This window comes from Bombus terrestris, chromosome 8 (assembly GCF_910591885.1).
Source record: "Bombus terrestris chromosome 8, iyBomTerr1.2, whole genome shotgun sequence".
In the NCBI taxonomy this organism is placed as follows: domain Eukaryota; kingdom Metazoa; phylum Arthropoda; class Insecta; order Hymenoptera; family Apidae; genus Bombus; species Bombus terrestris.
In genome coordinates, this window is record NC_063276.1 from 4,538,850 (window position 1) to 4,556,863 (window position 18,014).

General features: G+C 37.4%; 1 protein-coding gene across 2 annotated transcripts in view; it reads left to right on the plus strand.

Annotated features, from left to right (window-relative positions):
* Nucleotides 1-17,305, plus strand: part of LOC100643453 (GAS2-like protein pickled eggs) — an 88,193-nt gene extending 70,888 nt beyond the window's left edge. The window contains exons 4-8 of one of the 2 annotated variants that reach the window (XM_012311123.3): nt 1,416-1,617; nt 3,036-3,120; nt 4,137-4,563; nt 5,144-5,552; nt 11,802-17,305. In XM_012311123.3, the coding sequence (XP_012166513.1) occupies nt 1,416-1,617; nt 3,036-3,120; nt 4,137-4,563; nt 5,144-5,552; nt 11,802-12,688 (2,010 nt within the window). In that variant the 3' untranslated portion in view covers nt 12,689-17,305. The remainder of the gene's footprint in view (nt 1-1,415; nt 1,618-3,035; nt 3,121-4,136; nt 4,564-5,143; nt 5,553-11,801) is intronic. The other variant, XM_012311124.3, reaches the window with a different exon arrangement.
* The last annotated feature ends 709 nt before the right edge of the window (nt 17,306-18,014 follow it).

Here is an 18,014-nt window from a genome sequence, read left to right on the forward strand (position 1 = left end):
TGAACCCATACAAAGTACTAGCATTAATAGTGTTAAATGCGTGAAATACGATCACCATACCTAAGCACAGAAATAATACGTTCTCATGATTTTCTCTCGAGCATGATTTCCTCGAATAGTGGTTCGTTTCTCTTCTGTAAAGGAAAAAAGATTCTAGAGAGATTAAAGAAGGAAGTGTGTGCGTGTTGCTCGTGTCATGGCGGGCGAGAACGAAATTAACAAGCGGTTAAGAGCCGATAGAACTCGAATCCTTCGGAGGGATCTTACGGAGCCGCGAGCGTTTGACGGACGGACAGATAGGGCGCAGTCCTGCTTTCACTTCACTGCTTTGAATACTAGCAAAAACGTAGATATAGCCAAAGGCAAATAGTGGCGGCGCTGTAACTCGGCGTTGCCCGGCGGAAACTGGCGTCCATGTCACTTTTGTTTCTGTTATTGAATCGTTTCGTCTAAACATGTTATTCGAATAATTTTTATGGGTATCATGCACGAACATAAGTCGGGAAGGAAAGTGTGCTGATTCGTATTTTTTCTCTTATTCTGATCCTTTTTTTTTTAGCCGTCGGTTAGAACATAGCGCATTTTCGAAATATATTACGAACGAAACAGGCATTTAAGGTCTGCATTATACAGCGTGTTTGGAGCGTAATTTGGCTGATAAAGTTTTTCGTGTTGGAGATTGAAAGCAATTGTCAAATTAGAGTTTTAATCTGATTTGCAACATTTAGTTGCAAGACAGCAGTATGTAGTCTATTAAATATATGGAGATCAAGAGCGTCTAGTGTTTCTTAGACTGACAGGAGTTTATGGGATTGAGGACAAATGTCAAAATTAAATTAGATTCTTTTATTCGATATGAACATTCTACACGTGGCTTCTAGCTGTAGGGGAATAGCGGACAGATATTTATGTGTTTAATCTAGTCAAGTTTTCCAGGCTTTTGTATCTCTAAACATCGCAGTTTAGATTAGAATCTAAATCTGTCGCACGTCGAAGTACGTGTTGTAAGAAAACGTGAAATATCAGTCGGTCTGATTACGTCCGCAATCTAATTAGCCGAGTATTTCGAGGTCTTTCAGAACGATCGTTCGAGATTCCATAAGAATGTCTTGACGTCAGCTCGGATTTTCCCATAAAACCATACTCGTGCGTAATTGAATAATTACGGGAAATTGAAATCCATTTCATCCAAAGAATTTATAATTTTCTAACAAAAATAAAATACGTTTAAAGAAATATTCTTTATGGCAATTTAAATAATAAACATTACGTATCAAACACGTATCAAAAGAAGTATACATTTTTATATTTCAACGAATTCTCTCAACTTTAGCGAACTTTCAAGAGACTCTTCGTCTGAAAATATTTTTCTTCGACATCCTTTTGACCGAGATTTTCCTATTTTCATGCTTCAGGTTCGAGACTTGGTGGAAAGGTGCACGTGTCCAACGCAGTTCCCCATGATCCGCGTTTCCGAAGGGAAATACCGTATCGGAGACACGAAGGTGTTGATCTTCGTGCGAATTCTTCGAAGCCACGTTATGGTGCGAGTGGGTGGCGGCTGGGACACCCTCAGCCATTATCTGGACAAGCACGACCCGTGCCGATGCAAGACCTGTAAGTGAACTTTCAATACGTGTCACGAATTTTTTTCTCTCCTCCTTCCTTTTTCTCCTTTTTTCCTTCTGCATTTTTTCCGTAAATCCTGTAGGTACTAGTCGTTGAGACAGATAAAAAATATGGGACGTCGGTGACAGTTTGAACAAGGATGAGCTCATTGTCGTTGAAAATAAAGATGATGATCGGAGACTTTCGATTTTGTTACGTGTTACGAGTATGTGAAAGATGAACCATCCTTCTTTCATCTTTTCTTTTTCTCTCTTTCTCTTGGTTACAAATTTACGAAGTGTCAGATGATTTGTGTTTGTCAAAGAAGCACGATGATTTAACGCGTTTCTTTCTTTGCACATAGAGAAAAAAAATAATAAGATTGATGGTTTAACGGGATTTTAATTTGATTTAGCAAATTATGTTTCTTTGAACGATATGCTACTCTTCTTAAATCGTAGTTTTATCGAAAAAAAAAAGGAAAAGGAAAAAAAAATGTTTAATATTCCTGTCGTTACAAGATGCAGATTATGGTCCTTTTAACCTCTCTTCAATTATGATATATGTCACTTTATATTTGGATGTTCCATTACGTCATACGTAAATTACATGTTGCTGAGTAATAAAATTGATGATTTAGTAGAATTTAACTTCGCTTTGATAGGAAATTATGTTTCGTTCCATTATGATACGCCTCCTTTAGTAAATTTAAATTTTGACAAAAAAGCTTGCATCATTCGATGCACAGTTTACGGATCCTGTAATCCTTCAATTATAATATTTTTATTGTATTATAAAACCCACTCATAGCTTAATGCAGCTTTAACCTCGATGATAAATGATATTTCATCGAATGATATGTTCGTTTCATTAAATCACGGTTTTGCTAAAAATTCCAATTCGATTCAATTCCCAATTATTATACTTCTATTATGGAATTACGCTGTGTCACACGCGTAAATTACACACCTATCTCTTCTATTTTCATTATTTCATTCAAATTATCCTTCTTTTATCTACTTTCAATCACTGTATCTTCGTCGAAAACCACGCTACTCAAATATTCCCCTCTCAATTTTTGATCCAAACTTAAGAAGAAAAAGAACAGAAATCTGAGAAAAAACACGAATAATATTTCTATTCGTTTTCCAACGTATTCCATCTCGTAACACGCTTAACTCTCATCCACACGCGTCCCATCCTCAACTTTTCGTCTCGAGGCATTGAAATCTCCATGCTTGCAGGTGCCTATTAACTCTAAACGATGCGACGTTTCAATTATCCTTTAACGAGTATGCAGCGAAAACTGGACGAAAAACGTGTATCGTGGCCGATTGTGCAATCAGAATCACGATGCACGACACTATACATACTCGTACACATAGGCTACGTGTTTTCACCATTTTATTATTTATCTTTTATTGCAGCGCATCGCTCGATGATCTCAGCGAAGTTGATTCAAAAGGCTGGAGGGTCGTTCGACCTTGGCAGCGCGCAGGTGCATTACGAAAGGTGAGTAATTTTCTGCCTCTAACGTGTCATTTGTCTGTCTGCAGTCATTCATTCTAGAGCCGAGATTTTCTGCCGCTTCCTCGATAAAAGGATGCTGCTCGAGAAAATTATGTTGTGCGTCTCTTAGAAACCCAACGATCTCGGATTTAAACGAGCACGGACTGGTCTGCTTGTTTTCTGGACGATGAACTGAGCTTTTATTGTATTTGAAAACATTTATTTTCATTTGCATTTTATCTGAATGTGTTTGATAAGAGATGTTTAATCGTTGGAATTTTAAAGAACTTAAGAATCTCGAGCAGCAATTTTTAATGGACTTCCTTCAGCTTTATATCTTCATCAATAGCTCTTCTTCTTCTTGAATATCATTTCCTTTCAGTATTCGAAATATTTCATTTTTTATGCAAATCCCTCGCAAGTAAAACTGATTCCGCTCTTTGTACGTATGAATGTAGATAGATTTGAAATTTCAAAATAATAAATGTTCTATTTTTATAAATTTATCGCAAATGATAGCATAAATAATTGTACTATCTCTGTTTCGTATTTTTCTATTTATTAAGCTGATCAGTATGTCTGAGTGACTGATATAATCACCTTATCTTATCGCAGTGGACCTTACTCCTTTCATTTCCACTCTAACTTATTATATTTTACACGTATTATATTAATCTTCTTAATCTCTAACAACTAACCTCTAAAGATTCTTGAAATATTAAATTAGAGGTTATGTGAACCGAAAACGCGGCATCCATTTTGTAATGGAGGGGTAGGCAAAGTGTGTGTTGGCCTTGAAAATTGTGAAAAATACCAAAATTCGTTACAAGAAGTATAAACCTGAGAAAACTGTTAAACGCAAAAGCGCCAAATTTCTGTACGTAGTGCAGAAACTTGAAAGATACCAAAAATTGTAAAGTTCGTTGGAAAGATGACAAGAGATGTGTATAGAAACGGCCAGCTTGCATAGTCGTCTGCTCCTAACGCATCCGAAAAAAAATTCGGCTACTGATCCGCAGATCACCTCCTAGAACACGACGGAGTTCGGCGTCGAGCGTCGGTTCGTGCGCAGGCACGATGCAGAATCAGCAACAATCGACGCAGCTGCACGCGGCCAAGAGCGTTTCCAGCAATCGGTCACGATCGCCCACGCCTCACCAGCCTGCCGGCAAGCAACAGCAACAATCAAACAGCGAGGAGCAACGAAAGATCAACCGATCGAGAAGTCCAACGCCACAGAGGAAGTTCTTGGGTAGCCCTAGTCATCAGCCAGACTTTGGCAAGCAACGATCGAGATCGCCAACACCGAAGGCTCAGCTAAGGTCTAGCAGCCCCACGACGAAGCTGGAACATGGAAAAGGTGGATCTTACGTGGATTCGCCTGGCAGGAGTTCGAACGAAGATTCACGTTCGCCGACTCATCATGGAAGGCATCAGGAAGCTAAGGTGGGTGACGAATAAACTGCGGATTTTTGTGCATTCATGGGAAATTTGAAGATATAAAAATGCATAGAATCCACATAATACACAAAAACATATGAAACGTGTCTCAAGAATGGCACTTCTTTCACATATTTAGGGATACAGTTCTAAAATTTCATTTGGACCCACCGCAGATAGAGATGGAGAGAGTTATTTAGGATTGGGTTAGGTTATCTTGGGAATCTGAGAGAGGGAAGGTTTGAGTTAGGTTTGGGGTGGAATTATTTATGGGTATAGTATGGGGAGGGGTAGAGATTTAGGGGATGTTGATGGATATTTGCAGATATTGATAACTGTTGGGGTACGTTTTAGGGGTCTTAGAATCGTTAAACAGGATATAGTTGCTTTATTATATATTCATTGATACTAATGCATGTATTCTGGAGAAAGTTATAAAAATTGAGACACGTATTTGAATCGTTTGATATATAAAAATTCTATATGACAGTAGTAACCTTTGACATGGTCTTTTAAGAAAACGTGAATGAAGTTATCGTTGGACTTGATAGATCTGTGGTAAAAAAATCCCTAAATTTGTCCCTAGGATGCAAAGAAGGACCCCCAAGAGATCCGTACGAAAGTTCCCCTAACAGAGGAATTCACGAAACGATACGTCGTCGACGGTGGCGTAGCGCGTAGAACAGTAGAAAAAGACGACACACCGAAATACGAGCCGACAATTTACAACTACAAGTGTCGCGAGGACTCCAGTAGTCGCAGTCCAACGCCGAGTCCTCCAGCAATTAAAGAAGAGCCAGTCTTGGAAAGTTTCAGCAAGGATGTAACCGGGAATGCACATTACACAAAGTCACCACACGATGGAGAACATTCAGACAATTGCAGCGAAGTATCTGACGAGGGTTATCGAAGCTTGGGAGCAGTTCAGCCAACAAGTGGAAACGGAAATCCCGGGACGTGCACGCAAGGATCGCCCACGGTTGCCGATTGTCAAAGTGAGTATAATTTTATTTCTCTTATAAGGGCTATCAAACTATTAAGGACCAAGCAATTGTTTCTCATGACGTTATTGAATTTAATATTCTCCAAAATTCACAAAATTGTAAAATCCAAATGGAATGTTTTCGTAGACTCAATGTTAAAGAACAGAAATCGATAGCGTCAATTAATTGGGAAAAAATGACGAATGAAATGCGTGGAATTTTGTGACTAACGCAATGTTGGCCCTTAATGAGTAAAAAAACCCTAACAAAATATTTAAACTCAGCAAGGTTTAATTCTATTTTGTGTTTCAAAACTGTTATGACAGTCTGAGTAAATCTTTTATATTACATATGGCTTTTTATACCGAGATTATGAATATTTTTAGATTGGTAATTGCAATTATTATGAATGACAGAATTAATGACAAAAATGAATAAGCCAGAGTTTGACTATTTTTATAGTAGAAAAAGGGAGTTAACGGTAAAAAAAACATGTTCTTTGAGCGCAACTTTAAAAATATAACACAAATATCGATGTTTTGGTAGAATTGCATCAAATGTTAGAATGTAACTAGACATTTTGCGCGAGAGTAAGTCCTGCGCGAAACGATGCGCATTAATGTAAAGCGCGCCAGGTACATTTTACTCTTCGGATCTGGTTATTTTCGACGTGGCGAGTGTTTTTTTCGATGTTCGGTCGCGCGATCCCGTTTATTCACGCGCTGGGATTTATGGGCTGCCCCAACTGCGTGGGTTGGCACGCCTGTTACGCGAGTAGCATGTTGTAATGCGCCGGTCAGATCGAGGCTGCCGCAGGAATTCGTGAATGGCGAAAGTTTTTGGGGGAGTGTGTTGGTGTCTCGATTGTTAGATACTTTTAGATTAGACTTTCGAACGTTAGGAAATTTCTTTATGATTGGATTCTGTTTGGTCTTCTCTAATTAACTTTTAATCGGGAGATTAGAGTTTAGGCAAGTTACATCTTTTAGAACGTACTTGATAGTTGAGAATTCTTTTTACTGATCTTTTCTTTGCTTTCTAATATGAAAATTTCGAAGTGGTCTTTATACCTACAAATTTTATAATGATCTGTTCCCTATTTGAAACATCAGAAAGATTTTTTGATGTGTTAACGAAAATTAAAAATCTTTTTATGAATCTGTTTGACGAATGAGTAATCATTTCTGAAAACTGAAGCATCAGCTTTTATCTTCTTTTTATTTCCAATATATTAAATAAAGTAGAAGAAGCGAAAGAAATGGAAAAGTAAAATAGGTATATACAATACAATTCAAACTATAAATTTCGAAGCTGTACTGCTTTCCAAGGAATATGTAAAGATGCAGGGATAAAATCTGAGAAGTCAGTGACACGTTTCCGTAGAGAACTGTTATTTAATAGAACATGCTCTATCGTGTAATAAGTTTACTTTAAAGACCACTTCTGTCACGACTAAAATCTCTGGTATGAATACATACTTACAATGTATCTGGTAACAGTTGAAGAACTTGGCGAGATTATGATAATGGTGGGAGCGAGCAGCAAACTTCGCAAAATTGCTGATGGTGGGGAGAGTGTCCTTGAGAAGCAAGTTACTTCAGGCGAACTATATCCCACTAGAAATTGTAGATTCACGCAGAAATCTCAATTATATCATCGATCATCATTGACGATTGACATTAATTTATAGTAATATCCAATGATAAATTCTATTAATATTTTTCCAATGTGATTAAATTTTCTTTATAATAAACAGTGAATGCTGTGGATATCGGTACTTGTAAAAGCTGTCCTCGAATATTAAATGACAACGCCAAGTAATAAGACGGGAGAGAAAAGAAAGAAAGCGTGTTGGCTAAATACACTCGTTTAGCGTATAGGTCGTTTCATAACAGGGCTCCGAGTGAAATCGCCTCGGCGATCGCGATAATCGCGTCCCGCTGCGAAGAAAACGCACATAGCTCGCATGGCTTTTCGATCAAAGCCAGTCATTCAGTTTAATACGAGCGTATCAGGGATGGACGAACAAAACGAGCTATTGTGTGTTTACTTATTTTTCTGTGTTTCAACTTTCTCGACGTCTCGTATCTTTTTCATTTCCTTTTTTCTGTTTCTTTCTTCAATAGCCCTTCTAACAGGCTCCTTTATTTTTATTCACACATTTTAAAAATAATCTAAATAAATTTGCAATATAGAATTTGTAAATTTTATCGATTGATCGCTGAATTATAAAGTATCTTAAAAAATGTGGAAAAGTGTAATTACATTTGACTGTGAAACATAGAAAAGGAATTTCATAAATATTTTTGTCTAGTATTTAATTCTATATATTATTGCCAAATCTCATAATTATTATATTTAAGAGATTATTTTATAGTAATTCTCTTTTAATATATACTTTTATATATTCGTAATTCATCACTTAGTGACACGTATAGATAGATTCAATGATTTTTTAGTCATTTTTTTTGAAGATCTGAAGACTTCGGAAGTTGATACAGTAAAACGAGTGTTTATCTGGTAACTTCTATCTAAGATTGTCAAACCTGACAGCGAAGAATTTAATTCGCGTCTGAGCTCGATGAATCTTTGCGATACTGCCCCATCCTTTCAACTCTTTTATACATAACAGCGCATAGAATTGCCTCGTGTGCTTGTTTTTATCGCGTTTTGTCCCATCTAGCCACTCCTCACCGTCAAACCTCTACATCTTCATCTAGAGAAGAGAACTCTATAATCTGTTCTACTTTCTTCAATCATAATCCTGAATCTAGGGGAAAAACCTTCTAGGGTAGTTACAGGAAACTACAAATTACACATTACACAAATAGTAATTTAATGCAGCATCAAGTATGATCAAATTCTAAAAATAAACATTTATAAAAACTGAAACACATATATCTATATTTGACATGGTGACAATACTTCAGCATTTCACACATTTTTAATAAAATTGTCAGATGTTAAAAATACCATCAAAGTCAAATACTCCCTACAATTTTAATTACAATCTTAATTTCCGTGAGTAATTTAAAAAAGAAAAGATTCGCTAGAAAAATACCCCAGTTATCTATCATCTAGAAATAAAAACCTAATAATTGGATTTAAATTCTCGAATTACTGCCATCTTCATTTTAGCGAAACTAACCTACGTACCAATGATTCTTACCTAAAGCTAATCTAAACTAACCTAACTCTCTTTTTAACAATTCTTCCTTCAGAAAGACGAAAGAAATTAAATGTTCAAAGGCAGCCACAGAAGCTATGAAAATAGTAGCACAGTAAACCGTAATATATTCAAACCTAACCTAACCTCCTTTCCAAACAAGTCTTTGTTATGGAAAAGGGGAGAGAAATGAAATTTTCAAAAAGCAAATGCAGAAGCTGCGGAAATGCTAGTATACGAAACCGTAATTTATTCAAATATAACCTAACCTCCTTTTCAAACAATTTTTCGTGATGAAGAAAGGAAGAGAATGAATTTTCAAAGGCAAATAAAGAAGCTACGTAAGCAGCGGTACGCGAAACCGTAATTTATTCAAATCTAACCTAACCTCTTTTTCAGACAATTCCTCGTTACGAAAAAGAAAAGAAAGAAATTGAATTTTCAAAGGCGAATAAAGTAGGTACGAGAGTAGTAGTACGCGGAAACCGTTGCTCCGAGTGGAAAGATCAGAGTATGTGTCAAGTGCGTGAATCACGGTATTCGAGGCAAAGCGTTATCGAGGATCGACCGCTGGTGATTGTTCCGTGGACAGGTTGTTGTTGAAGATCGCCCACGCTTCGCGATATGCGCACACAGATATCTCATTCTTCGTGTAATCCTTCACAGCCAGTTAAATGTCAGGTTAGGTGTATGTATTTGTATACTTTGAATATTAATGAGCTACAGGGTGGTCCAAAATGGGTTGCTCGATTACTATGGACGATGAAAAGAGACGTTGTCGATTACGTATGTTATTGCGCGCGTTTTGTTTACGTTAGAAGAGCGATGGGTGTGGAGCTACCGTGATTGGCTTCTGTAAATGAATCGATTTCCTTTTCGGTTGAGACTGTGGGTGGAGAAGGTTAGGGAGAAGTGATTTTGAAGGAGAAAGTAGATATGCGTTGAAGCGAGCGTATCGAAGGCATAAACATGGAAATGTTAAAATGTTGATGATTCAAAAATGTAGAATTTGTCAGTCTTGAGACGGTAGAAGGGATTTTAGTATTTACAGAGACCAAAATTTTGGAATTTTGCTAATTTGTACAGTTCGAAGATTGGGAATTTGGAATTTTCTAAAATCTAAATAAATATTTGAGACTTGGCAGTGTAAAAGTTTGCGAATCTGGTAATTTAACAATTTCAATAATTTTCAAATACAAGATTACAAATTCTGAAATACTCGGCTATTTTAAGTATTACGTGTCGTTAAAGTATATTTCTGCAAAGAAAATTGTATATAAAATTCGTTTGTATGTCCACTTTGAAGACATAGTTACTTACTTGAACTACTTCACTCGACTAGTCCTGGATTAGACGCACTATAAACAAGCTTATGTTCTTATAAATTCTTTTGTTCAACCGATAAGTTTCTTATCATGGATTATAATAATTTACTTGTTATATCTGGTTCGTAAAAATTCAGTAGTTCGAGTTACTTTTAACTTCAATATTTTCTCAATCTCTTACTTTTCTATTAAAGTCTACAATTCTCTCGTCCGGACTTTCATTTAATTCTCAATTTACGTCTCCAGAGAACTAAAAATTGCCGAAAAATGTGTCAATTATCTTGGAACGCGTCCAGAGCATACTAAATGCTTCTTCCGAAATAGCATTTGTAAAAATTGTTTTTGGCAACACACCGAAGATCCCGCCAGCTATTAAGATGCGTTTTACGATTCCTTCGAACTGGTCCTCGCGACGTAAAACGCATTTATACGTCTGTAATTGGCAAACCTCCACTAATAGCTTCTTTTACGCCCAATAAGACCGTCCCGGTGTATTCCTTTCTTTTAATGAGGAGCGTACACGTGAACGATTCCATGCGCTATTACAGAAATTACGCAATCGTAATTCCTACGATTAAAATTGCACAGTTACACCGAACAAGGAAATCGTAAAGATAAGAAAGTGGCGAGTTAAATTTTCCTCTTCGAGAAAATCGTAATTATATCGGGATATTGCGCGTATTACAGGTAACGATCGATTGCTGAAATTTGTCTTGCATTTGCAAGATACTTTTAATCAAACGCGATGGTATAATTCGATGCTTTCTAAATTAAATCTTATTTCCTTTAAGAAATCCAACATTTAGAACACTCTGAGCAAATTATAGAAAGATTATTATAAATTTTCTATACAGCAGTGTAATTCATTTATAAAATATTTCAAATTCATCAGAATTCAAAAAGACCGAACAGTCATACTGTGCTTGGAAGATAAATATCCTTTTGAATAAAATTATTTTTGCATTTTTTACCGATTAAGAAATCCACGGAAAAATCAGCCGACAATGTTTATTAAATAAAGAGTTGGCGAGAAATGTTATTGGCGATGTCAGCTGGGTAGGGGGGGGGGGTCAAAATTGTGATATAAAAAACTCAGACGCGATTATGTCGACCGTATATTCGGCAGGTTGCCCACGCAGTGCTATGCGATGATCGTCGAATCCTAAATCCCGTCGAAATCCACTCGAGTACGCTTGAATAAACAGCGAGGAGGGAGCTGGTGACGCTCTCTGGTTGACATTTGCATGCGATTGCACGCGGAAACAACGCGATTCGTCGTTACGCAATCGCGATTGCGTATACCGAACGCATTCATAAACTAATTCTGCTCTTTCAAACCAGAATGTATATTTAATGATTTTAGAAGAGTTATAAGTAGAGATTATAATAAGACTTGAATTGTAATGTGAATTTTAAGGCGTTGAATTTTTAGAAACGTGCTTTCAATAATTTAAACAAATCAGAAAATGGAATTTATATTTTATTGAAATTAGAATCTCTTCATCTATTCTTCTAAAGACTTTTATAGAACTATGAACCTATAAATTTAGCAACGCGATATTAAAATTATTTTACCTATGATAAATCCCACACATTATACTCAAATGATATATACAGGCAAAATATCTCTCTCGTTTCTCAAATCCATCTTCAGAAATTCTGCAACAGCTAGGTCGAACCCTATGGACTGTAACGATCTCTACAATAAGATGGAAAATATATTCAATAATAAAAGAAAAGAAGAAACACCTCTTTCTTCCCTTGTTTCAGAGCAACCCGTGAAATCTGAACCTGAGGAGAGGTCCTGCGTGGAGACAGAGAGCATCGAGACAGGCCTTCGAAAAACTCGCATAGGCCCAGCCAGTCCTCTCCGCGCTTCGCCTTCGAGAAGCGTGGCCTCTTCCTCCGGGGACCGAACTCCTCGAGCAAATTCCATCGTACGCGAAAACAGCAACGTCTCAAGAGCTTCCTCAGGCAGTAAAACACCCAGAGACAGCAATTCCAGTCCAGAAGGAAGTCCTCTCAAACGAGGAACCATCAGAAACAGCCTTCGAAAACCTCCAACAGGCAGTCTAAGCAAAGCATCCCCAATACCAAAAACCTGTCAGAGTCCAGTGAGTGGTAGTAACACTTGGAACGGTAGACAGACTCGACAGAGACCCAGTATCCAATCAGACACCTTCCTGAACCCTCAAGTACCAGCCACCTGTGCCACCACCCCTAATTTCACCAGGAAAAGTCCAGCCAGGCAAAGTCTGCCTAGGCAAAACTCCAACGGTGGTATCCAATATGACAGAAATGGAAGAAGAATCAAAGTTACCACTGGATCTCTTCAATCTTCGCCCACCAAGGTGAATCCTCTCCTGGAGCAGATTCTACAGAAGGTTGGCCATTTGCAAGACGAACGCGAAGTGGTTCAGAAGCTTCAGGATCTTTTGAGGGATTATCAGTCGCATAGTTCTGGAGATGGCGTGGCGAATATGGAGTTCACCAGGGCGTGGATCGATGGTAACGGGACCGTGGCGTTGCCTCAGGACAATCAGATGACGGCCAGTCCTAGAAAGGATCCCAAGCCTGTCTCGGAGAGGGGAGGTTTCTCTAGGATACCGGCGCCAGTTTACAAGAGGCCGATGTCTGTCGCGTCTGACAGCATGTAGAGCTTCTCTATGAGCTTCGAGTAACGTTTAGAGGGCGACGATGATGCTGGTTCAGAGCGTGTCCTCGAGGTCATCGGGCTCCTCGATCGCCCATAGGCTGGACTGTGTGTACGCGGAGCCTCGCCAGTGCTCTCGCTGCTTCCTTGCTCGTGACGCCCTAGATTTAGCAGATTCTCTGTTGATTATACGTGGACACGTGACGAGACGTGGGTGTGAAAGGTGTTGCAAGGTGAGAAATGGTGATTCCGAAGGTGTTTAAGTAAGGGAAAGAGTGAGGTTAGGATGATCCTAATTTTAAATGCAGTGTTTCCCGAATTAGCGTAACATTGGTGTCTCTGTTGCATCGTTCAATGATCAACATTGGTCGAAACAGTTCTACATGCAGATTTCCTGAATTAGTATAGACTACTCATCCCAATTGCATCGATAAATGATCGCTGGTCGAAATGGGCCTAACTGATGCTTCGGGGTTAGATAGTTCCCTTTGGTCTAATTCTGGGAACCCTGTAATTTCATGAAACGTGTCTCTATGGTGCTTGGGAGATTTCTTTTCTCTTGGAACATTTTGTAAATAGCAACGCTTTTACTGAAAGAGTTTTAGAAAAATTATTCCCTTTTCTATTGTGAATTATCTTAGAGGAATAGAAATCACGTTCTTTTCCCCCTTGAAGAAGAGAAAATCCCTTTATACCTAAACACCGCGAAACGATGCTTAAAGGGTGAATCAGCCTTTTCTCACCTGTGCACGGTTCACAAAAATCCCAAACATCCCCGTTTTGAAATGTAAAAAAATCCGCGTTTCCACGTGTCGTGCGATAGCAGATCGAAGGTGTCCGATTAGAGTGGAAGCTTAACGGGCCTTAACGGTACGGGGTCGATCAGTTAGTTCGTAGGAGTCACGTGTATATCGAGGTGGTGCTTGGATGGTGCTGAACGAGATGACGTTCGTGATGCAAGTAAGATTATAAGGTGATCAAAAATAAAAATGAAAAAAATTGAAAAAACAGATCAAAAATGAAAAAAAGAAGAAAAAAACGATGGGAGAGAAAGAATGACAGAGAAGCTGAAATGATGACATGGAAGGGAACGAAAAAAAAAAAGAAGAAAGGTAGGTTAGGTAGGTAAGGGCGAGGGAGACTCGTCTCGTCGATGAACAACAACGATTTCGATTGACGAACAACAGACAGAATTCAAGCAGGCAATTAGCTGGTGTACGGCTCTTGCGTTAATGGCTTCCCGATCGATTTGCTTCCAGTCAGTTAATTGCACTCCGGCTGACAGCTCGTCGATTCATCCGAGACGAGAGATTGCACCTTTGCACCGTGGACACACGCGACGCGATCTCTCTTTTTTGTCGTGATACGTTCTTTTTTCCGAGTGTCTTGTGATCGATACTTCGCAGCCTTCCCTTTTGCTTTATTGAATTCTTTTACCGGGAATTCTTTTTCTTTTTTTTTTTTTATTGCGGAGCTAATGGACATTCTTCGACCGAGGAATTATAGGGGGCTGAATATTTATATATTGGAAAAAGATTTGGGGCATGTAATATGGTAATAAAAGAAAATTACAGAAAGTTTTATGAGAGATTAAATATAGAATCATGAAAGTCGTACATGAACATAAAAATTGCATGAAACTTTGCAGAAAAACGAATACACAATCTTCTTCGATATCGACTTCAAAGCTTTTTCTTCAAACCTAACCTAACAGAATCTCACAGATCGATCACAAGTTACATCGAGTTATATCACAACAAGGAAAGGAAAGGAAAAAAGAGAATCACGTCGTTTCGTGATCATTTTCATTAGCTTAGTACGTATAAGAGGTCGACGAGCGTAAATCGCGATCTTCCGACGATCGCGGTCGCTGAAGAAGAAACGATCGTCGGGGGATCGACGAGAAGATCTCGGGTTTCGCAGTCAGAATTTCTACGTTCGATCGTTCACCACGGCCGTCGGGCCGGCGAGAAATTATTTATTTATATAGTCTATCGGTTATATTTATTAAAGACGATTTATTTGCGCGTTGCGAGTTCTCTTGAGGATGGGAGGATAATAAACGACGAGAACAATGCAGAGTCGAGGAGGGAATAGGTTAGAAACGGAGTAGAAGAGAGAGAAACGAAGGTTTCTTAGCAAGAAAGAAAAAAAAAAAGAAATCAAATTCACCCCAGAAAACAGACTGCATTATTGTAGATAGCGACGTGTCGTCGAACAAAACGCCATTCCAATGTTTCAATGTTTTTTATACCAAAACGCGAGCGTAGCGGCATTTTGTATCAAGTGTCTTGAGGGGAAAATGGCGTCCGGGCGGGACGTGTTTCAGTTTTCGCGTGTCAGCTTCATGGAAACTAGAAAAATGAAAGTTTACAGGGAAATTTTTGCATAAGAATTGTACGTAGTGTCCTTGCTGCAGAATTGAACGTCTGTAAATTAATTATATATTGCTCAACAGAATGTAACTCGAGTGAGTGAGTATTTGGTACCTCGTGTGGAAGAGTCAATGTCAATTAGGTTATGTTCTATTTTTAAAGACACATATTCCTGATTCTGGAACAAGGTCAAGAAATTTGATGAATTTCCTTTTCAATTCTACAATTTTTAATTGTAAATTGAAGAGATTGGAAAAATTTTCATAAAAGACATTGCACGTAGCGCTGACTCTAACCTTTAAATCTTCGATCCTAACTTCTCGATTTCGCATTTACAAGAAAAGATCGAAATATTCGAAAATGAATACGAAAATGATTATCTGTTACTTTAAGCTTTTTATACTACATATATTCTAACCTCCAAATTTGTAATTCCAAATTTTCAGTTCTATAGTTGCAAACGAGATTTGGAAAATTTCTAAATATATAGAATAAAGAGAAAAGAATATTACAAAATCTCTGTGTCCACCACCGATTCAAAATACTTCGAGATATCATAATAGCGTTTAATCAAAAATTGTTTCGAAGCGAGACGCGCGAGTGAAACTTAAGCGAACTTAAGATGAAAGAGGCTGAAAGTGTGGAGCTAATATTTTTTATAATAGCCTAGTAGAGAAATCGTGTCCTTACGGCCTAAGGTCGGCCTCTCCAAGTTTTTCGATGTTTCGTTTCCTCTCGAAGATTCTTCGATAAGGACTACGTCCCGCCACGGAAACTCTGGTCCCCGCCGATTACGAATTAAGAGGTACACTTCCGGCAGGAAGACAGAGAAGTTTATTTTGTTGACCAGATGTTCGAGTAGAGATTGTAACGCGAAACGTACGTATGCCCGATATAAGGAAAAAGAAAGAAAGGGAATTATTTTTTAGTAAGACGCGTTAGGTGCACTTCCGGAAGTTACTGTGTGTCGCCTCTGTGACGTTCGAACGATGCGTGGATTATTTTCATTTGACATTTCTTTAATTTTACTGCGTTTTTATTTTAGTTTGCGGGCTGTTTGCTTTTCAAGATTTGTGAATGTAATATTTAAAACAGGAATTTCTTTTAGTTTTTACTTCTTTTGTATTTTTATTTTTTATTTTTTTGGGGGGGGGGGTACATTATGAAATACCGTATGATCTAAAAATTATGTTTCCAATCAGATAGAAAATATTGTTTCGTTTAAAAGATTTCTTCGATACTTGAAAAGCGAAAGGTTCCAAGTATTTTCTTCCTTTTTTCTTTTTTTTATTTTTGATCTTCGGGTAATTAAGATCGGCGACCTATTTGGAATTGAGATCGCTGTTGAAGACGTTTTTTAAACCACGTGGTACCTTCTTATGAAAATTTTCTTTCTTCTTTTATCTCTTTGTTCTATATAATGCATGCCAAAGATACATACTTCGTTTTAAAGTAAGCGTTCTTTATATCGTGGTTAACGAAAAACGTCTTCAAAGATGAACAATATCAATCGGTTTCAAGAAAAATATTTTAACTCCTACTTAGTTATAATTTTACTTTATAGAAGCGCGATTTTTTTTACAAAAAAATGACAGAAAAGCTTGCAAAAAAAATTAGTGAATAAACAAAAATACGTAAAAAATTGCACGTCCAAGAAAATATTGTAAAATATTTCCCGTCCAAAAGCGGTTCTCGGGCAAAGATTTCCAATTCGACAAAGCGCTATTTCCTCGAGGAAATTCCATCGAGGAAACGTCCGAACTGTTCTTCTTATAAAAGAAATGTAAAAAAAAAAAAGGAATAAAGAATATTAGAGGCCACAGTTCGTTCCGGAAGGCATGCTACAAAATTGCTCGTAGATATTCAAAGTCTCGAACGCGGGGGTGAACATCCCCATTCGTATTTTTAAGCCTAAGCTTCATAACCCCATGCAGCTGCGGTGTTTGTCCGCAAAATGACAAGAAATAAATAATATCGATGATTACCAATATTAATATTATTATTGCAAGAATTGCGGAACTATCGCTATTATTCTTATTAAGAATGATCATTATTATTATTGCGATTATTATTATTACGATATTATTATCATCATTGTCAGAGATGGTGACGATGCTGATTGATTATTATGATTATTATACGCAACGTTGAGTATGTTACGTTATATCATTTTATCTACGAGAAGTTGTAAATTGAGAGAAAACTTGCATAAAAAAAAAAAACAATAAAAAGCTTTGACAAAATCATCGTACCGCTTTTTCTTTAAGTAATTGTTCTATTACCGTATGTACATATATAGTTTCTAACATAATTTCGAATATAGTTTATTCTTATGCTTATTTCCATATAAGTTCCAATGTTCATAGCCACTGTCATTTATGGCATTATTTTACTATATATGCTATCTCAAAGTACAAGTACTAAATATTTTAGTTCATATATTATTCACACATACGATGCTATGGAAGATGATACGGTACCACACCTATCATATTTATCTAACTAAATACTTTACTTCAAGTTTTCGTCATCATTACGCAATATTATTTCTCCAAGATACTAAACATAATAATAGAATTCTAATAATTCATACACTGTCACGTATAGAACCGACTATGTTCGCATCAATATCCAAAGTATTGGATACAATACGAAGACCATGAAACATCGGTTACATCCAATACCAATATCGAATTCTTAATTCCCAAAATATCATCAAACACGACACCCAGTAAACATATTTATACGTCCAATACACCAGCTACATCCAATGCCAACACCTGATATCTAAATCTCTCAAAATATCAAATACCCAGTAAACGAATAATTACGTCCAATACACCAGCTACATCCAATGCCAACACCTAATATCTAAATCTCAAAATACCAAATACCCAGTAAACGAATAATTACGTCCAATACACCAGTTACATCCAATGCCAATATTTAAATCTC